Raw genomic sequence first — 22,022 nt, 5'->3', positions numbered from 1 at the left:
TATCATGACTTCAAATGTTAAATATTAAATTTTAAAAATAAAATATATAATAATAAATATAATAAATTAAATCTTAGAATACAGAAATAAGAATACTAAATTAAAATTAGATCCCATTTTTTGTTTTTTTCCTTTTCTCTTCTCCCGCAAGCAAAAAAATAAAAATAAAAACGTAACATCAACTTCTGTCTATTTAACCTTTACATCTTCTTCCCTTTTTTTTGTCTTTTTTAGAATTTTGTATTTTTGTATCATATCCTGCTCTCTCTGTATTATTATGGAGCTCATCGAAACTATTTTACCTCCCTATTTTCTATTTTATATTTTTCAAAAAATAACCATTTTTCTTTTATCTTTTCCAACAAGAAAGTCTTTTCTTTTTTTCCTTTGTCCAACTCACAAAGATTTCATATATAAAAATATTAAATAGTATATATATATATATATATATATTTATTAAATTCGTTTTTGATTGAAAATTCTGACCACCGCTCAGAAATCGTGTTTGTTGTACTAAATCTTTATTGAATACTCCTGAGCAGACACTTGTCTTGGCATCCAAGACTTCTCAATTTTTATTATTTTAGGATTTCCATATATTTAAAAAACATAAATGACAGGTGTGCCATGAGTCATACTTTTGAATATGTATAAATTATATTTTAGATTTATTCGATATTTTAAATTATATAAAAAAATCTCATAATTTTTCTTCCAATTGAGTTAGGTCACCTAAAAAACATCGGAGCCGCGGCAGGGAAGTCGGCGTGGCTCTGCCTGCCTGTAGAGGACGCTCAGGCTCCGCAGGAACAGGGGGGATGCACCTCTGGCTTTGAGCACTTTTTGACGAGGAAAGTGAAGTGATTTGGTGATGGCAAGCGGGGCGGCTACTAGGAACAATTTGTCTTCCAAATTCCGGACCAGCATTTCAATGATCAATCCGCCGGTGTGTTGACTTCCTTCCGGATTCCGATAGAAGCCATCGTCTCGTGCGCAAAGTTACTGCTTTGACCGCTTCCTCCCGTTCCCCATCAAGACCATTTCGGTTCGCTATCTTGTCCTCCAAGGAAACAGCGTCAAATCCAACACTTGGCTCATGCTTTGAAATATTTCGCCCTTTATTTTGGAGCTTGCAGGTCGCTTTTGACCCCCTTTCGTCTTGGCTTACGACATCGCCATGTCCGCCTTCGGCAGTATAAATAGGAGCGGAGCAGCCGCCTGTCGCTTTTGCATTGCCATTTCCGCGTCGCGCTTTCTGATCGCTTCTTCTCTTGCCCGCTGCGAAGCTGTTCGCCTCGTGCTCTGGGATTTAGAGGTACCGATAAAGGAGCCCCTTTTCATGTTAAAAGTTCGATCTTTGGTTCTTCCTTTTGTTACTTGTAGGGTTTTTGACATTGTCGTTTGTGGACTTGCGATCTTCTGTTTCAAGTACGATACTTTGATTTGCAGTGGATGTTCGGGATTAGATTTCTAGTCTGTTTTCGGAGGATTTATGAAACGAGAGTTTATGGACTGATGTTTTTGAAGTCGAACTGTTCTTTGATACAAAGTTTACGCTTGTTTTAGATTGTACGCGCATCATTGCACATGATGTGCCGTTGTTCATACTGTGAGGAACTAGTATAATGCTTGTGCTTTGGGCTACTTGTGGCAGGAGAATAACTGTTCTCTGGCAATTACTAATTCAAGGTTTTGGAGTTACTTTGATGGGCTTATATCTTTCTTTGCTCTGGAGTGAATGGGTTGAAGCCTTATGGAACAAGATTTCTGCTCCGATAGAGAAGGTGAATGATGTTTGGTCCTCGAGCTGCACGAAAACTGATATCAAGACAACCAGAAGACAGGCCAACTGCAAACAAAATGAGTCTCATACTGAGACTAGAGCAAAATCATCTCTGAAAAATTCATTAAGCATCAAAATTTCAGTTCAGGATGTGCCGGGAAATATTGTTCCATTGAAGAATCAGGATGCGGAATGTGTTCCAAGGAAACCTTATTCTGCAGAGCATACTGCAGCTGCTGTTAAGCTGCAAAAGGTGTACAAGAGCTATCGAACTCGAAGAAATTTGGCAGACTGTGCAGTCGTTGCCGAGGAATTATGGTTTGTCTTTGATCTGTGCTATGCTTATGGAGTTACATTTGTACCTATTGATTGCACAATCTCTTATTGTTCTTTTGTTACACTCATGGTTTCAGGTGGAGTGCGCTGGATTTTGCTTCTCTCAAACACAGCTCAATTTCATTTTTCAATGGTGGGAAACCAGAGACAGCAGCTTCGCGCTGGGCTAGGGCATTAACAAGGGCTGCCAAGGTACACTGATAGCTTCATCACATCGTTGCTCCTCTGTTGGAAGCTCAGAGTTAATACTGTTGCCTGGTCAATTTGTGATTCACTTTTTGATTTCTGTATAGGTCGGTAAGGGTTTATCAAAGAGTAAGAAGGCACAAAAGCTTGCGATCCGGCACTGGCTTGAAGCTGTAAGTTAATTATCTCTTCCTTTCTACTGCTAATCTACTGAACATTAATACATTTACCTCCATAGTGAAGTAATAAACCAAGGAAAACCCATGGCTCAAAACCACAACTTTTGCTATACTAACAAAATATGTTTTCCCCTCAACAATAATCAAACAACTATATATATATATATAACTTTTTTAAAAAATAATTGACATGTGGTCAACGAAACTTCATCTTTGTATTTTTCTCCAGATTGATCCACGGCATCGATATGGTCACAATCTGCATCTTTACTATGATGTGTGGTCTAAAAGTGAAAGCAGACAGCCATTCTTCTACTGGTAATTACATCTTTGCATCCATGATTCTACTTCCTCTTCTTATTAGTGGCATGTTTTAGGTGGCATCTGTTCTGACATATCCTTTGGTTGAAAAATTGAAGGTTGGACATTGGTGATGGCAAAGAAGTGAACCTTGCAAAATGTCCTAGAGACAAACTTCAGCAGGAGTGTGTTAGATACCTTGGACCGGTATGCTCCTTTCTCGAAAAGAATATCCCCCAACTGTTGTAATTTCCAATTCCGAACACTCATCAGTCGTTTCTTCATCTTTTCTTATGCAGAAGGAGAGGCAAGCTTTTGAAGTTATTTTAGAGGACGGAAAACTTGTCTACAAACAAAGTGGAGCATTTGTCAACACCACTGAAGGTTCTAAGTGGATATTTGTACTGAGCACAATGAGGGTGCTCTACGTGGGCGAGGTGAATAATCGATTCTTAACTTCGGCACTCATTTTGTTCATAAAACATGCATCCTTTTTTTTTTAATCCTTGATTATGAAAGAAACAAGGTCTTATAAAAGAATATAATTGTTGTTCATTGCTTTCTGATTCTTAACTTTCTTTTCGTATGAGCAGAAAAAGAAGGGTTCATTTCAACACTCGAGTTTTCTTGCTGGTGGAGCAACAATAGCTGCAGGAAGATTGGTTGTGAAAGAGGGTGTTCTAAAGGTAACAACTAACTTTGAAATACTGCTAGTGATACAATATCTGTAGCTGAAGAAAATATCATAACTGATTTTCGTTTATTTTCTATAGGCTGTCTGGCCATACAGTGGCCATTACCTCCCAACAGAAGAAAACTTCAAAGAATTTATTAACTTCCTTCAAGTGAACAATGTAGACCTCACTGATGTCTCGGTAAATATCGTATTTCCATTCCCTCTCTGAGTATGAAAGTGCTTTAGGATATCGGTTAAATCGTCAAGTCAGTAAAATGACTAATTGATCAAATTGTTTTGCAGAGACGTGCCACTGGCCCTGAGGATGACTACCCTTTGCTGAAGGTAACCGGCAGCGATTCATCAACAGATACCGATAAGGACATTGAGGTATCAAGAGAATCTACAACTCAGGAAGCAGGAAACTCGAGTGAAACTGAAGAAGAACAGGCTGCAATTTCTCCTCTGGCCAAGTTCCATGAAGGCTACAAATCTGATGGCCCTATTGGGACGATCGCCTCCCCCCACCATCGGAAATGGATGACCGGAGCCAGCCCTCGAATTCAGTGTGTTCGAAACTACCCTACGGATCTCCAGGTCAAAGCACTGGAACATGTCAACCTGTCGCCACGAACAATCTCCTTGCCTATCGGAAACAATGGTCCAATCCCCTCACCTCGTCCTAATTTGGGCATGAGGCTGTCCCTCACACTTGCTACAAGCATGAGCCTTCCTGCTCCCACAAGTCACTGAGTCATTTACACAGCCCAGGCAGAAATGCAAAGATCAAAGTCTAATAGGATGCACATAACTTGCTCATGGTCAGTTCGACGGATGAACAGTTTACTAATTGCTATATTTTACTCGCTTTTTTATGTATAGATATTAAGTGGCTAAGTTTTTTGCAGTCCATTTTTTCCCCCTCTGAGGGAGATAGAAATTAGAGTTGATGTAGATAATCCCTTTTCGAATATTAAAGAAAGATTTTTTCGTGTGTTTTTCAATTGTTCACTTAAAGTTCTGTGTGGGCTAGAATGCAGAGAGAATAAGACTGAATTGTGGAAATCAAAGACAAAGGGTAAAATGAAAATATTAATAGATAACAAAATATGAAAAAGATATTGATCTTATGAGCATTTTAAATGGTCAATCAATAGAGTATGGTTAAAAGAGTAATCAAAAGTTAATGCGAAAGATGTTAAGAGTAAAAGAAAATCAAAGAGAATAAATTGTTAATTAGATTTTAAAATGAACTAGTAATATATTCAAGCTCAGCGACTGAATAATATTTTTTACAATAACAAGCTTTTTCCCACTAGACGAAGTCGGCTGTATGAATCCTTTATATCGTTGAGCTCTATTTCTTATTATATCATCATTTATATTTAAATAAATTTTATCTTGTTTTATTATTGCTAACCAAGTCTTTTTTTATCTTCCTCTTGCTCGTTTGATATGCATGTTCATCATAGTTTTACATCGCCTAACTGGAGCATTTATTGGTCGTCTAAGTACATGTCCGTATCATCTTAAACACGTCTCTCGGAGTTTTTTCTCAATAGATGCAACTCCGACTTTCTCTCTAATGCTCTCATTTCTTATTTTGTCTATCCTCGTATGTCCACACATCCACCTTAACATCCTCATCTCTGCAACTCTCATCTTCTGCTCATGTGCTCGAGTTATAGCCCAATATTCAGCTCCATATAATATAGTCGGTCTAACTGCGGTTTTATAGAACTTACCTTTAAGTTTAAGAGGTACTTTACGGTCACATAAAACACTCGACGCTCCCCCTCCATTTCACCCATCGTGCTTGTATTTTATGTAAGACATTTATCTCAATCCCTCTATCGTTTTGCAAAAATGATCCTAAATATTTAAATCTTTCGGTTCCGGGCAACTCGTCCTCTCCTATCTTAACAATTGTTTCATTACTTCTAATATTGCTAAACTTAAATTCCATATATTCTATCTTTAATCTACTAAGCTTAAAATCTTTCCCTTCTAGTGTTTCCCTCCAAGATTTTAATTTAGCATTTACTCCTTCACGTGTTTCATCTACCAAAATAATATCATCTGCAAACAATATGCATCACGGTACTGTGTCTTGAATGTGTGCAATGAGTTCGTCCATAATTAGTGTAAAAAGATAGGGATTTAGAGCTGATCCTTGATGTAACCCTATCTTTATTGGAAATGTTTCAGTTATTCCGCCTGAAGTCTTTACTCTGGTCATTACATCTTCATACATATCCTTAATTAGTTCAATATATGTTACGCTAACACATTTTTTTTCTAAAATTCTTCATATAATTTCTCTTGGACTCGATCATAAGCTTTTTCAAAGTTAATGAATACCATGTGTAGATCTTATTTTTGCTACCGATATTTTTCAATTAATTATCTAAGAAGATGTATAGCTTTTATTGTCGACCTTCCAAGCATGAACCCAAATTGATTTTCTGTCACTGTGGTCTCCTTCCTTAATCTTTTTTGTATTATTTTTTCCCAAAGTTTCATAGTATAACTCATTAGTTTAATATCCCTATAGTTTGTACAATTTTGTACGTCTCCCTTGTTCTTATATAAGGGAACTAGAGTACTTATCCTCCATTGATCAAATATTTTTTTCGTCTTTAATATCATGTTAAATAATTTTGTAAGTCATTCAATACCTTGTTTCCCTAAGCACTTCTATACCTCTATCGAAATATCATCTGGCCCAACGACTTTTCCATTATGCATCTCATTTAAAATTTATTTTACTTCTGAAGTTTGAATTCTACGATAAAAATTAAAATTTCTATGCTCATTTGACTTACTTAAATTACCTAAGTTAAGTTGGTCACCTAAACCTTCATTAAAAAGTTGATGAAAATAATTCTTCCACCGCTCTTTTATTTCTCCATCGTTTACTAATACCCTATTACATTCATCCTTAATACATTTTATTTAGCTAAGATCTATTGTTTTCTTTTCTCTCACTTTAGCTATTCTATAAATGTCTCTTTCCCCTTCTTTTGTATCCAATTTTTGATATAATCGTTCAAAAGTTTCATTTTTTGTTTAGCTCACTACTTTCTTAGCTTCTTTCTTGACTATTGTAAATTTTTTTAAGTTTTCCTCGTTCTTACAAATATATAATTCCTTATAAGCTATTCATTTTCCTTCACTTTCTCTTGTACTTTCTCATTCCACCACTAAGATTGTTTACTTAGTGATGCATGTCCCTTTGACTTATCGAGTACACTCTTAGCTACTATTTTCAACTTTGATACCATCTTATCTCGTGTTGTATTAGAGTCATCGTATATTTCACCTAATGCTTGTACTTCTATATTCTCCTTAAATATATTTTGCTTCTCATCCTTTAACTTCCACCACTTAATTCTAAGAATCGTATATATTTTCTTTCTATTGATACTATGTTTGAGGCGTATATCCAACACTACTAACCTATGTTAGGTAGTTAAGCTTTTCTCCAGGGATGACTTTGCAATCTTTACAAATCTTTTTATCCTTCTTCCTAACCATAAGAAAGTCAATTTGCGATTTATTATTTCCACTTTTGAATGTGATTAAGTGTTCCTCTCTTTTCTTAAAAAACGTATTAGCTAATATAAGGTCATATGCTATCGTAAAATCTAATATAGTTTTTCCTTCCTCATTTCTCGTTCCAAACCCATAACTCCCATGTACTCTCTCATATTCCTCATTTTCACTCTGACATGCCCATTTAGATCACTTCCTATCAAAATCATTTCATTTGGTGGAATATTTTGTAATATTTCATCTAAGTCCTTCCAAAATCTTGATTTGGTAGCTTCATCTAATCCTACCTGTGGTGCATATACGCTAATTATGTTCATAGTTTCTTTCGTCACTATTATCTTAAGGGCTATAATTCTATCCCCTTTTCTAACTACTCCTATAACTTCATCCTTTAACAAACTATCTACAATAATACTCACTCCATTTCTTGCTTTACTCTTTCCAGTGTACCATAACTTAAAATCCGAGTTATCTATCATCTTTACCTTCTCGCCTGCCTATTTTATCTCTTGTACACACAAAATACTAATTCTTCTCCTAATCATTATATCTACTACCTTCATTGATTTACCAATAAGAGTTCTTATGTTCCATGTTCCAAATATTAGATTATAAGTTTTCTTATCATATTTGTTCTTATCCAACCTATGGTGTGAGAACTCTTGCCTATTTAGCACTACGCTCAAGTTCTCATGGAGATGTAGCAATTCTTGCTGAGACGTTACAGTCGGACTCTGTAACGCGAACTCTTACATATTTAGCACTACACTCGAGTTCTGAAGATGTAGCAGTCATTGCTAAGATGTTACAGTCGGACCCTGCAACGCGTTCCTTCCGGGGAACAACCTAGCATTAACTCAATAGTTTAATAGATTCATTCATTGAATATTTGTCATAGTTTTGACGCTGACTGACAACTTAACGCAACCCTCCTTTTTTATCCGAACTTGAGACCGACCATGACCGATCATCCCAGGCGGAGTTAATAATATTTTTGTAGTTGAGATAAAAATGAATTTTATAATAGTGATTGAATTTGCCTCCTAATGTGGTTGGCCACACCTAATGTATAAATGTATAAAAAATAATTAACCAAGTTAGATATAGTTGAATTTGGAATGGTTAATTCGATCCTATAAAAATTTTCCACCAACTGTTAAGATAAATCGAGAAATGTTCATGACGAACGTAATGTATAAATGTATAAATACATATACAATGTGGTCATCGACGAGTTATTTAAGATCATATCATATTAATTGAACGTATCCCTGTGTTCGGAAGCTTGCGTTAATGCCCTCAGAGCTATGAACGAGGAACTCAGGCTCAGACCCACCAAAACTGCACTAAGTGTCGAACCATCACACAGTCACATTCAAGGAGGGCAGTGTGCAGGGCATGTCGTTCTAGTTACGTGACTGCAGTGCACAGTGTTATCGCCAACCTTGAGGACTCGATGATAGTTGATAATTATAGAATAACTTTAGAAGAAACCACCTCAAGGAGGTCCTACGAGTAATGAATTGTGCCGCATTAAATTTAAAAAAAAAAACACAAAAATACCGGAGGAACTTGTTCTAGAGTAACTTTTAAGACGAACTTCTGATTCCTCGGTCATCCCTTTCAACATGCAGATATACACGCACGATAATATAGATGAAAAGATGATTGTTGGCGTTTTAAGGATGAGAATGATTAAAGAGCAAACATAGTTGGGCTCCAGCTCTGCAACTGGAGGTAGTCAGGCGTAAGCTGAAAATGGAGAGTTCTACAAACTTTTGTTTACTCGGTTATTGTATATAAATTCTGGACAAATCATGAAATTGGATGTTGGTCATTGACTGATATTCTCTAAAAGCTTACAAATGCAAAGTGAACCACAATGATGGAATCAAAGAAACTTTGAGACAATAGGGGGGGCGTATAGCCCCAACCTACGCATGCTTCATCGAGTATTGCTTTCTGCATAATATGGAAAAACAGCAAAGCACCATGTCACACAGTTCGCTGTAATGGTTGGATGATGCCTGACCGTCGGGAGAAAAAAAAGAGCAAAGAGTGAGAACAATAACCAGTTTAATAAGTCCAGGAGTTAAAAAAAAAAAAAACAAGACTATTAACTTACCAAGAGTCTGATAGTCTAAGATTACACGAATGCATGTAACAACTCAGCACGCAGTATTTAGAAGTGGAAGAATTAGAAATTCTTAGAAAGCAAAAGACCTTAGAACAGTACCCAATTAGCTACATTCCTACATAGGGCTTACCAGACTATCAAGTACCAGATGCCTTAGTTACAGTTGCACTACCATTGACCGAAGCAGCTGCTACAGAAGTATCGAAGGTCCCTTGAACTGCATTGTCACCAGAGTATGAAGGAGGCTGTGAGTAGCCACCACTAGCATACGAGTCATTGTACGGCTGCTGTTGTTGTTGACCATAACCTGATTGGTTTGGTGGTGGCATTCCATAGGGTTGCTGTTGGCCATAACTGGATTGAGGAAGTGGAGATTGACCATATCCAGGCTGCACAGGAGCAGATTGCATATAGCTACTTGGAGGGGCTGGAGCTTGCTGGCCTTGTCCATAAACTGACTGAGAAGCTGGTGGCTTCTGGACCTGTGGAGGCTGTCCATAAATAGGTGGCGGTGCTTGACCGTATCCAGTTGAGGCAGGAGGCTGGCTCCCATATCCCTGCTGCGATGTTGGAGGAATGCCATATCCAGATGCAACACTTCCTTGGGTAGGATACCCTGCGGCAGTGTTATTTGGTGGTTGACTCGATGGAGGTTGTTGAACTGCAGGTGATTGAGTTGACTCCCCCTGGGCACCATAAGCAGAGGCAGATCCATCTTGAGATGAGGCAGCCGTTGTGCCATAGCTAACAGTCGATCCATAGGCCTGCTGATCATACCCACTCTGAAGGTTGGATGCTGCCTGGGAATAAACAGGAGCATTGTATCCAGTAGAATATCCATCTTGTCCATAACTTTGTTGCCCAGTAGATGTCTGGGGGTAAGCAGCATCGCCATAGGAAGCCTGATTGTTGTAACTTGGAAGTGGCTGTCCATAGTTGTAGCCTGCACCACCATCAGTAGAGGATCCTCCAACAGTTTGTTGCTGCTGTTGGGATTGTTGATTGTAGTAATCATATCCAGTACCAGGTGCAGTTTGCTGAGTAGGTTGATTGGATGTTTGATCCCATCCAGAAGAAGGATAGCCTCCATAAGTTTGTTGAGGCATATTATACTGAGGTGGTGCACCAGGATAAGCTCCAGGAGGCATGTAAGCATAAGCAGGCTGCTGCATGGGCGGAGCATTGGGTGGACCCCAGCTAGTTGGTGGACGAGGTGCATGATAACCTTGCTGATATCCTCCAGACATAGTTTGATTTCTACCACGAGTCTGCATGTATATTTATTTCATGTAAACTAAGCATAAGACACCAGAAATAGCACTAATTGTTACCAAGAAATAACTGAAGGATAATAAAAGGCAAATGAAAACAAGGTCTGGAGTAATACAAGTATTCATTAGATTCTAAAAAGATCACAAAACTTACCATGAGAAGGAACACTTACATTTAATGTCCATCTATCCACTCCTCATATTGAACCTAACAGACTACCAAATCCACAAAAATCTAGGCAGTCTGAAGAAAGTAATTTATAGTGCTAAACGTACCAAAACTTTAAGTCTAAGATTAAGAAAGGCATTAGAGACACAATATCAATGAGCAACTGACCTCTTAAAAAATAGCTAAGAGCTATAAAAAAATTTCAAAAGATTTACCAGTGGATCACTTTCCAAGAACCATATAACTAAAGAGATTGTGGACGAGTTTACAACTTTAAATCAGAAAAGGAAGATTGAGCAGCGCACTTGCACTATGAAGCTTTTGGCATGGTCTCTTCCTCTCTAAAGAAGAGATAACTCACAGCATCCTTTGAATGAAAAGCCATTGATACAGAAAAACAATCATTCTTATAATTTGAAAATCACATTATATTATTTTATATTTAAATGTAATAAATTACATTATTCAATATAAAACAATATAATAACAGATCCCAGCATTTCATGTAAGGTAAATAAAGAGGCGGTCATCATCATCAAACAGACAAGCTCACACCTGAAAATCAGAAAGTTCAAGGAGTTGCCTGCAGCAGACAGATTCTGATATGAAGGGATAGACAGATCATTTACAGTTAAAACTTGAAATCTTATGAGAAAAATATTCTCATAATCAGAAATATTGCAACCCAACCATTGAACAAGCTATGGACTATCATCCCTTTCGGCGGCCCAGTGGAATCTCATTGGCTGATTCTATCTCAGGTGATTCCCCACTTGAGGTTCCTTCTGGGCTTTTCTGACAGGAAAGAGTAAGACTTTGTAACATTGGTAGCAAAGCAGCAGGAAGCAATTACTCTAGCCTACTGCCCTAAAAAGCATAGGGAGGGGGAGAGCATAACAAACTTGAATGTGTTATTATGCTTGAAAATCTCCTATAAACTCTACACCCACTCTCATTATACTAATATTTTAAGTACCCTTTCTTTCTAACAAACCTTCATCGAAAGCTCATATATTGGGAACTAATATCATGCAACCTACACCAATGCTATGCAAATAACGCAGTTGAATATGATAAAGAAATGCTAGTACAAATAGAAGGGCTGAACGTAAAATTCACTCTGCTAATACGAGTTTGGAGGAAGAAATCAGATAAGACCAATAGTATAACCTAAAACAAATAAGCTTGCAGGGTTCACCTAAATGTATATTAACAGCTACAATGAATTAAAGCTCAATACTATTCCAGAGACAAATCAAACTATATCCTTCCCCACAAGTTACACCTACAAGGCTACAATTAAAATGGTTCAATAACAAAGTTCAATTCAAGATATGCAAGCACATACTTTTGACCAGTGACCACCTTAATCTTCATTCAAGAACGGTTTGAATGTTTAGCCTGATCAAATCAACTAATAATGACAAAGTAATATAACCTAGAACTATAATAGAAAGAAAGGGGAAATCCAACAACAATTTATACCCAACGAGGCAACGACTACAGAGGTTCACCAAGTAATAGATGAAATGGAGGAAGGTCAGTGCTCAAGCAGAATCAGAATCACATATGTGGAGACTAGGACTGATAAATGGAAAGTACACGGTACGTTCTGTTCACTCTCTTCAAAGGAAATTACTATCTAGTTTTCGAGTGAGACGACAACAAGATGTGCATAACCTTCCATCCATGCAGACAAAATATAGAATTATACTTATGTCCAATCATGTGAAATTCCTATTGACAAAAAATTTAGTAACAAAAAGTCAGAAAGCGCAGAAATTATTTCATTCATTAGAAAGTATAAATTAAATTAAAAGGATAAAGGGCAGGACCAAACAATTGAAGATAATAAACAAATATGTATAACTGTATAAGAATCTTCAAAAGAACAAAAAAAAATTCATCTTTTTACTTCTATTGAGATTGTGAGAATGGTAAAGCAACTACGACTAGAAACAACCTAAAAAGATAGCTACTTTTCTAGTCATGTAAAAGGCTAGTGAACAGAATATATTGTGCATATGCAATCTAAATATGATTCAACAGCCTCAAGCCACATCATGTAGTGACAAGAAAGTGGTAAATAATAAGCATACAATTGATTCTTTTCACTCTCTTAAAAGAAAATTACTGTCTAGTTATCCAGATAATAAGCTGTGTCCAGCCTTCCATCCAAGTGACAAAAAATTAAATCCTACTGATATCCAGTCATGAGAGACATCATCACTTAACAGAGAATTTAGCAACGAAAGACCAGAATGTACAGCTACTATTTCATTCCGAAGGAGATGAACAAAAAAAGTAAAAAATGATAATTGTTCCATAGAAACTCTTCATTTAATCACAAAATGCACTATAAAATCAGCATCTTCAACAATAAGAATGATAATTGTTAAATAGAAACTCTTTCATTTAATCACAGAATGCACTGTAAATCAACATTGTCAATCATAAGAACCAACTGAAAATTTTAGAGATAGTTAAGAAATTAACTACTCTCACCATTTTCACAATCCACAGCTGAGGAAATATCTACAAGTGCGCAATTTTGACTACTTATAAAGAGGAAGGTTTAACGAGAGACCAACTGTGGCACACATTTTTTTGTGGGAAAAACTTGCAGGCTGACAAGTTGAACAACTAAAGGAGAATAGTATAGAGTGCATATTAAATCAAACTGGAGAACAGCCAGGTATTCTTAGAAAGAATATACCAGATATTGACACTTCAAGAAATCAACAATTATTTATGTTGTATCAAAAAGATACAGAAGATACCAAATACAAAAGAACAACATGAACAAAATTCTACAGCAGTTTCTAAAAGCCTATTTTCAATTTAGAAACTACAAATAAATTTAGAAAATGAAACAAGATGATTGAATCGAGTTACAAATTCCATATGAAAACTTGCCCAAATAAGACAACTGATCCAAAAACTTGAGTACAGCAATAGGGTCAAGGTGATGATAATTCCCATATCCAACCACCCTTTATCCATAACTTCTCATATTGGACTAAATTGGGTTTCACCATCTCTCCTCTACTCATTGCTTAATGTAGTGCTTCATGTCCCCACAAAGATCAAAATTCAATGTTCAAAAACATGCTTAACTGGTTGACCAGTAACATGTGAAGTTTAATCCAGTAGCAGACAATGGCATGTGAAGTTTAATCAAATAGCAGCTCCATCACAATAAGAAACCCTAGAATTAGGTTGCTCTGCTACTAACTATACCAACTCATAAAAATAGGATACACACTTAATGTTTCTTAACCAGACATTTTGCAAATTAATTACTAAAACAGATAGATGCAAAATAAAAGGAGAACACAAAGTAATACAAAATTCATTGAAAAAATATCGATAGAATGGCTTCAAGTGAAGAAATTCATGAATAGCATCATATAAAGCTAACAAATTAGAGTTAGCTAATACGAAAAATATTTAAATCGCTAACATGGAAGTAACTCATAAAGGATGAATAAAGTAAGACAACTGCAAAATAATATTCTGGGATGTTACATCCAGCTACCATAGTTCTTTTATCACAAATATTAAGGGATAATCCACACCTCACTTGTAATAATCTCATTGACCAACTGTTTTGCTGCTTCAATCTGCTCATGTGTACCATCTATATACACAAATCTTTCAGTTGATGTATCACCAGGAGGCAAATGGAGAGGTATCACCTACAACCAAATGCTCCAAATTATCATACAGAAAGACATCATGGCAACTAAATAATTTATAATATTATTATCAAACAGCAAAGAAACAACAAAATGACTTGCTAATGTTCAGGAAACCCAAAACTACTCCTTCAAAAGGATGACCACTGGACTATCAAAAAATCTACTAGAAAAAAAAAAAAGAAAAATACACATACAAGTCAAGTTAATTGATCATAAATGGGCTATGCAACACATGACCAGCAACCCCATAATTAAACCAAGGGTGACCCTTTTAATCAAGTATAAAGCAGGTGATATAACATGGCAAGCTTAAATTACATACACAAGTTGTGGTGTTGCATGATCTAATATGCACTGTTCTATCAATTGATAGCAGGTACAGGATCACTTGCCAGGAGAATGGGTCCTATAGAACATTAGATGCCATGGCAGAGATGTAAATTATTCACTTTATTTGGCTCATATGCGACCAAACCAGTTGTTAGATATATCAACTATTAACTGTCCAATTTACAAGTTGTGCATTCTTGCAGTTAATATGAGCTTCATCTTTGTGTGAAACTGAAAGGAGAGTTTTATGATCCCATCAGGATTTCCTAAAAGTTGGAAAAAATAATTCACTATTCAATCAAGACTCTAAACAAAAGGTCAAAACTAGTTTATACAGATTTTGAATATGAGTCTGTTTCTCCTTTGCAGTGCACTTTTCACAAGAAAACAAGGAAAGTTAAATTTTTCAACAGTGCTTATTTGCAAGAAATCAATTATAATAGATATCTGCTAAGAGGGAAAGTACTAAAAAGGAAATGTTTTTGGTAAATGATGCAAACCTGGATGCGTGCACCAGATCTAGCTTGCATACTTTTTATAGTTTCACCGCCTTTACCAATAACCAGACCAACCTGAAATAATAATCAAACTAACAAATTCACAAACTGGAAACTATATAGTTTATAAAAACAGTATCTCTCCAGTGACAAAATACTTTGTTGTTTGGAACTTTCATCTGAAATTGTTCTGCACCAGTTTGAAAGCTACCAAATTTCCGAGATGCAATGGTGGCAGAAGCCCCAGCATCAGCCTAGAGAAGTATTTTTTTTATAAATAAAGGATCACACAAAATTGTATCAGTTGACTACCATAGAAATTAATTTGCAGATATTATAACAAAACAAGTACCTCAGCAAGTACATCATTAATTAACTGCTCAGCGTTGCTAATCTGTTCAGACGTACCCATAATTTCCACTGATCTAGTCAATGAATTAGGATCAGCATCCATATCTCTAGTTACTTGAATCTTTGCCCCTGATTGAAGTTGAAGATATTTAATAGTTTCTCCACTCTTTCCAATAATTACACCAACCTGAGACAATATACAACGTGCCACTAACCTGTTTATATAATAGCTGAACAAAATAGCAAGATAACCAAAAAAATACAAGGGCAAGGGATATCATACCCTTCCATTTGGAATTTCAATCTTTTTGTTTGAATTCTGAAAACCATACGTGGGTACTGGATGAGAAGTCATACTGATTTGAGAAGTTATTGTTTGGCTTAAATGCTTTAGTGTAATGTCTGACAATTGTGGAAACATCAAGCATCAAACTTATTATCAGAAAGAGCTAAAAGGATTAAATGTATTGCCTGACATCCTGAAGCCATCATCATCAGACTTTAAAAAAGTTATATATTTTACAAATAAAAGAAACTTTGATACATAGAGAAGTAAAAAATGCATGGTGTGAATTGTATATGATCAATGGTAACCTGATGAAAAATGAGCAAATTGTCAAATGTTTGTTTGCTGTTCAAATGCATTTGTTTAATGTTTAAGAGGTTCAGGGCGTGCTAGCAAAGATCTATCTCTTTTTCCTTGAGAGATAAAGCAATGCAATGAAACGAGGAAGGCGTAATAGTATAACTACTTAAAAATTTAGTTTTGACTAACATAGCTTGAAGGTGTTTAATTATTAAAAAGACTTAGCTTGATGTTTTATGAGACTCCAAATCCTGTTATGAGGCTCCAAATCCAGTTAAGTTTTGCACAACATAGATTTGATGAACGCAAAGAATTCAAATACAAGTATCCAGAAACTCAATGAGATAGATAATAAGTGCAAAGAACCACACATGATAACATATGAATACAAATAGTGAAGCAGAACAATTTCTGATAGCGGTCTCTAAGAGTATAAAAAAAAAGTTACTGTAACAGTCTAGAAGCCGAAGTGAATTGAGATAGGCAGATACATCATGTTTCGGCAGCTCTACTTTAAATATGGGCTAGCAGATCAGGTGAAACCATATTAATGATTCCTAAAAATGACACCCATTAGCACTTCCAAAGTTTGGTAAATGAGTAGTGGGCAACAAGAGTATGAGCTCCATTTACACAAGTGAAAATGAATTTTTAAATAGGTTGATATGTCCTGATTATAAGGGGTGAATTAAAAATAATAATCTTGTTTTATCCTCTCCAACCGAACAAGCCTATCTCTGCTTGAGCCGCATTCCCTTGAAATCAGATTGATGTTGCATTGGTCTTCAATTAGTCAATGGCTTCGATCTTGGAGCATCCTGAGCCTCCACACCAAGGGTTTTGTCATTGGAGTTACATGATGCATCGCACCAAATCACCCAAAAAAAACCTCCAATACAGTCTACAAGCATTAACTTAACTGATTTATTATCTAAAATATACGAAACAAAAAGTCAAAACACACGGCCATATGCAGCGAACACACAAGCGTAAAGGGAAGAAACAGAAAGAGCTTCAGTAGCCTAATCAAACCCATGACAACGCTTACCACCCGGAGCAGAGCCAAAACCTTTGTCCCTCAAATCGTCCGAGGCTCCGCCGGTCTCGACCCTAGGGCGCTTGGCCTCGGCGTCACTGAACAGCCTCGCGGCGATCTCCTGGGCCCGCTGCTTGGCGAGCTCGATTCCGTCAAGGGGCGCAGGAACGCTATTGTAAGACGGTTGGGCGGGGGCAGCACCCCCGGAGCCGCCTTCAGGAGACGAGGAGGCGATCGGCGCCGAGAAGCCTGACGGCCTCCTCGTGAGCGGCGAAGGGACGACACCTTCCACCGGATCGTCGAATTTTCGCTTGTTATCGGGTCGAGAAGAATAGTGAAGGTCGTCCGCCATGAGAACGATGTCGGCGGAGATACAGCAGAAACTGGGAAGACAGCTGTGGACGTCAATTATGAAACCCTAAACGGAGGGCCGCGATGGGGGCATTTATCTTGGGGGCGAAGGCGAATAGCTGACAGCTTCGGAAGCCGATGATAATGTGTGCGTCCGGAACCGATGATAGAGTGAACCGGGCAGACGCAAGTTCACAAGTTGTTTTATCTGCGAAGTACCAAATCGAGTTAAGTTTCTAAAATATCTAAATCACATTAATCCATTAAATTCCATATGGATTGCTGCAATATAACAAATGGATTAAAATTTTATTTTATATTTTTAAAAAAACTATTTTTATTATAATTGGTTAAATTATTTTTTTCAGAATACTCTATTAGAACTACCTTAAACTGGCGCCCTGACATAATTTGGACAGAATCAAATTGACACCGTCTGTGGGAACGCACCTGAATCCGAGCAGAGGAGATTGAAGAAGCTGAAAGCCAACTCATGGTGACGCTCTCGCCCGAAGAACTCGACACGCTCATCCAAGCGCGAGCGGTTAAGATTGTGGAACAACAGCAGAAGGCTCAAGCCGAGCGGATAGCACAGCAGGCGACGTCGGCTTCGGGTGGCCGAGCGGCCCCGGAAGACCGACCGGAGCAACTTTCGATATAGGGGCAGAACAAAGGTCCGACCGGCACTCAAGTGGAAGCACCGCCCGCCCCCATACCGTTCCATCGGGCTTTGTTCCAGACACCATCAGAAGTCGCGTAGGCCAACCTCGACCGGGGGTCTTCATCCGACGAGGCACCTATCCATGACATCCGGAAGGGCAAGACACCCCGAACGGAGTCATCCCCCGAGCGGATCAACCGTCAATTTTCTGAAGTCATCCTAAGAGACCCACTACCGAGACACTACACGCCACCGGCGATCAGAGAATACAACGGGACCAGCGATCCGGATGACCATCTGGGCAAGTTCGACAACACTGCCACACTACATCAATATACAGATGGTGTAAAGTGCCGAGTGCTTCTCACCACCCTTTCGGGATCGGCGCAACGGTGGTTCCGGAGGCTACCGGATGGATCGATCACCAGTTTTAAGGAGTTCCGAATGGCTTTCCTCCATCATTTCGCGAGCAGTAGGCGATACCGGAAGACCAACGTTAGTCTGTTCGCTATCAAACAAGGCTCGAGGGAGTCGCTCCGAACTTACATCCAGCGCTTCAACCAGGTGGCCATGGACATCCCGACGGTCACCTCGGAGACCATGATGAACGCATTCACGCAAGGGCTCGTGGATGGCGACTTCTTCCGATCGCTCATCCAAAAGCCATACCACAGCTACGACCACATGCTGAACAAGGCCAATGAATACATCAACGTGGAGGAAGCCCAGGCGGCGAGGAGAAAAGAAGTGTCGTTCGAGCCGCCGGCAACCTCCGAGCGAAAGCCCCTAGCCAGCCACCAACCACCGAAGGGACCTCGGGCCGGGAGCAAGGCCACACCACGAACCCCGGCCGCACGCGGTCCAGCATGTAGCAGCCGATCGACCTAAATTCATGTTCTGTTCGCTTCACCAGTCAGCCACCCACAACACCCGAGATTGTCAAAGCCTTCCGCCGATCGCTCACCCAACGCCCCGAAGCTATCGCCGTCTATCCCCTTCACCCGATCGGAGACACCGACACCAGTGTTGGTGCGACCTTAGGTCAAGGTTGACCTGGTTGACCAGACTCGAGTTGACTTGACTCGAGTTGTGTTTTGATGTTTGACGAGTTATGTTTGACAATTTTTGACATGAACAGAAAAGTTGTATCTTGATGTTTGACAAGGATACAAGCTTGGGAGATTGTGGGTGCAACCAGTGGTCAAGGTTGACCTGGTTGACCCGAGGTAAGTTGACTAGACATCTGGTGAAAAGTTCAAGCAGAGAGCTTGGCACGGGAAAAGTCCAAGTATGGAGACTTGGCACGGAGAAGTCCAAGTATGGGAACTTGGCAAGTGGAAGTCGGAGAGGGCTCGGTAGCTCGTTCTCCGGACTAGGTCAGAGAGGGCTCGGTAGCTCGTTCTCTGGACCGGATGTGGAAAGTCCTGGTGAGTGAAGCCAGGCAGACGGATAAGTCCTGGTGAGTGAAGCCAGGCAGTTGTGAAAACCCTAGTGAGTGAAGCTAGGTGAAAGTCCTGGTGAGTGAAGCCAGGCAGTGGGAAAGTCCTGGTGAGTGAAGCCAGGCAGTTGTGAAAACCCTAGTGAGTGAAGCTAGGTGAAAGTCCTGGTGAGTGAAGCCAGGCAGTGGGAAAGTCCTGGTGAGTGAAGCCAGGCAGTTGGAAAGTCCTGGTGAGTGAAGCCAGGCAGTGGGAAAGTCCTGGTGAGTGAAGCCAGGCAGTTGGAAAGTCCTGGTGAGTGAAGCCGGGCAGATTGGAAATCCTGGTGAGTGAAGCCAGGTGAAAACCCTAGTGAGTGAAGCTAGGTGAAAGTCCTGGTGAGTGAAGCCGGGCAAGGGAAAATCCAGATGGATCAAGGGTGATCGGACATCTGGTGTTGAGAAGGTCAAGTAGGTCAAGGGAGTGACCGGATACTTGACACGAAGAGAAAAGTCCAAGTGGGTCAAAGGGATTGACCGGACACTTGGTGGGGAGTCTTAGCAGGTCAAGGGAGTGACCGGATGCTAAGCATGATGTACCAAGAGGTCAAGGTTGACCAGATATTGGTTTGGACTTGGTTTGGGCAAAAACCAAGACCTGGATCGGTCTGGTGACCGATCCACTGATACTGTGGTTTCCTGATCGGTCTGGAGACCGATCAGAAAGCGATCAGTGTGCCTCTGTGAGCTTACTGATCGGTCTGGGGACCGATCAGCAGGAAGCCTGATCGGTCCCCGGGACCGATCAGGGTACGCACAGAGAGTTGGGCAACTCTCTGTGAAAGCATTCTGATCGGTCTGGGGACCGATCAGCATAGAGCCTGATCGGTCCCCACGACCGATCAGATCAGCCCCAGACCGATCAGGGTGATGCCTGATCGGTCTGGCCCTAGCCGTTGAGAGACAACGGCTAGATTCTTCTGCTGTCTTTGGCCTCTGTTCTTCTCGCAGGTGGATGCAGGCTATAAAAGGGCTGAGGGCTTCTACAGTGGAGTCTCTCTCTTACTCTTCTTCTTCCTCTCTGTTCCTTCTTGCTGCTACTATTTCTCTAGAGCTTTGCTGAGCTCTCGTCTAAGCTTCGCGTGAGCTTTCTTTCGGCTGGGTTCCTGCTGTTGTAGGCGTCGCTTGAAGCTGCTGCTTCATATTTTACAGTTGTATTGTATTTTGCTTCTTGCTGTACTTGTACTCCTTCTTGCTGTTGTAAGTTTTTGTGGCGAGGTTTCTCCATCCATAAGGAGTTTATATTAGCCGATTTTCCGGGGACTCATCCACCGACGGATTGATAGGCTTCGTCCACCTTACGGACACGTCGAGGAGTAGGAGTATCATCTCCGAACCTCGTTACATCTTCGTGTTGAGGTTTGCTTCTCCTTTTTCATTTCTATTTGTTATTTCCGCTGCACTAACCCTAATCGTAGGAAGAAACGAAAGAATTTGAGGTCGGCTATTCACACCCCCCCTCTCTAGCCGCGTCCATCGATCCTAACAAGTGGTATCAGAGCGAGGTCGCTCTTCGTTGGATCAACACCCGGGGGAGCACGAGCTAGAGAATGGAGTTATTTGGAGAAGACGTCACAATTCCACCTTTCTACGATCGCGACAACTTCGCGTTTTGGAAGGTAAGAATGAAGTACTTTCTTATGACTAACCTTGAAAATTGGAGTCGTGTTCAATTAGGTTTCAAGCCTCCGATGGACAAGAAAGGAGAAACCCTAGAGAAGAAGGAGTGGACCAAGGAACAAGTCCACCAATCCCTAGTCAACGATGAGGTATTGAAAAATTTTGAATTTTCTTTACCTAATGATGTTTTGTGTAGGATAGGTGGATATAACGATGCCAAGGAGTTGTGGAACAACTTGGCAAAGTTCCATGAGGAGAACTCCACTTCAAGTCATGAAGAGGAGTCAAGTGAGCCAAGTAGCTCACTTCATGGAGGAATGGATTTAGAAGTTGAGGGTCACTCAACATCTAAAGAAGAAGAGGAGGAGAGTTCTTCTTCAAGTTCGGAGCAAGAAGAAGAAGCTTCTACCTCCGGAAGGGATGAAGGAGAGAGCGTTCATCCATCCTCAACTCTAGGTAACTCAAGTCATTTAGTTTCTAGCAAATTACACATAATGTGCTTTGAGTGTAGAGAATTTGGACATTACAAGAGTAAATGTCCAAAGAGGGTTAGAAAGACTCCACCGGCGCCAAAGGTCAAGGAAGCCGGAGTCCCAACACGCAAGGGCAAGGAGCACGTGATGTGCTTCCAATGCAAGCGAAGGGGACATTATCGAAGCCAATGTCCGAGGGGGAGGCAATCTCACAAGGACAAGAGACCGAGCACATCGATAGGGGGAGCTAAGGCAAACCCTAAGGTAATCTCTAAGGCACATTATTGCAATACTAGTAAGATGCATGCTAGTAGTTTGATTGCAATTGACAATAATGATAAGCATGATAA

At 39.5% G+C, this 22,022-nt stretch overlaps 2 protein-coding genes across 5 annotated transcripts; one reads left to right on the top strand and one right to left on the bottom strand.

Annotated features, from left to right (window-relative positions):
• The first annotated feature begins 722 nt into the window (after positions 1–722).
• LOC121987182 (IQ domain-containing protein IQM1-like) lies at positions 723–4,459 on the top strand. Of its 2 annotated transcripts, none has more exons than XM_042541085.1 (11): positions 723–1,045; positions 1,137–1,315; positions 1,690–2,101; positions 2,197–2,311; positions 2,413–2,478; positions 2,714–2,802; positions 2,904–2,991; positions 3,084–3,221; positions 3,378–3,470; positions 3,558–3,659; positions 3,764–4,459. In XM_042541085.1, exons 3-11 carry the CDS (start codon positions 1,707–1,709, stop codon positions 4,211–4,213), a joined length of 1,536 nt encoding a protein of 511 aa, XP_042397019.1. In that variant the 5' UTR covers positions 723–1,045; positions 1,137–1,315; positions 1,690–1,706; the 3' UTR covers positions 4,214–4,459. The 2 variants fall into 2 exon arrangements, with proteins under 2 accessions (XP_042397019.1, XP_042397011.1); XM_042541077.1 differs by having other exon boundaries at positions 1,655–2,101.
• A 4,315-nt stretch (positions 4,460–8,774) lies between these two features.
• On the bottom strand, positions 8,775–17,615 carry LOC121987162 (far upstream element-binding protein 2-like). 3 transcript variants are annotated; one of them, XR_006113433.1, is made up of 8 exons: positions 17,106–17,615; positions 15,755–15,873; positions 15,473–15,658; positions 15,279–15,374; positions 15,124–15,195; positions 14,171–14,290; positions 9,141–10,420; positions 8,775–9,042 (listed from the first exon to the last, which is right to left on the bottom strand). XR_006113433.1 is itself a non-coding variant. In XM_042541068.1 (8 exons), the coding sequence occupies exons 1-7, from the start codon at positions 17,443–17,445 to the stop codon at positions 9,290–9,292; spliced, it is 2,064 nt and encodes a 687-aa protein (XP_042397002.1). In that variant the 5' UTR covers positions 17,446–17,615; the 3' UTR covers positions 8,775–9,042; positions 9,283–9,289. The 3 variants fall into 3 exon arrangements, 2 of the variants coding, with proteins under 2 accessions (XP_042397002.1, XP_042396992.1); XM_042541068.1 differs by having other exon boundaries at positions 9,283–10,420; XM_042541058.1 differs by lacking the exon at positions 8,775–9,042 and having other exon boundaries at positions 9,075–10,420.
• Positions 17,616–22,022: the final 4,407 nt, after the last annotated feature.

The sequence above is a fragment of the Zingiber officinale genome, chromosome 1B (genome assembly GCF_018446385.1).
Source record: "Zingiber officinale cultivar Zhangliang chromosome 1B, Zo_v1.1, whole genome shotgun sequence".
Classification (NCBI taxonomy): Eukaryota; Viridiplantae; Streptophyta; class Magnoliopsida; order Zingiberales; family Zingiberaceae; genus Zingiber; species Zingiber officinale.
Note: the sequence above shows the minus strand (reverse complement) of the source record. Positions and strands in the feature narration are given on the sequence as shown.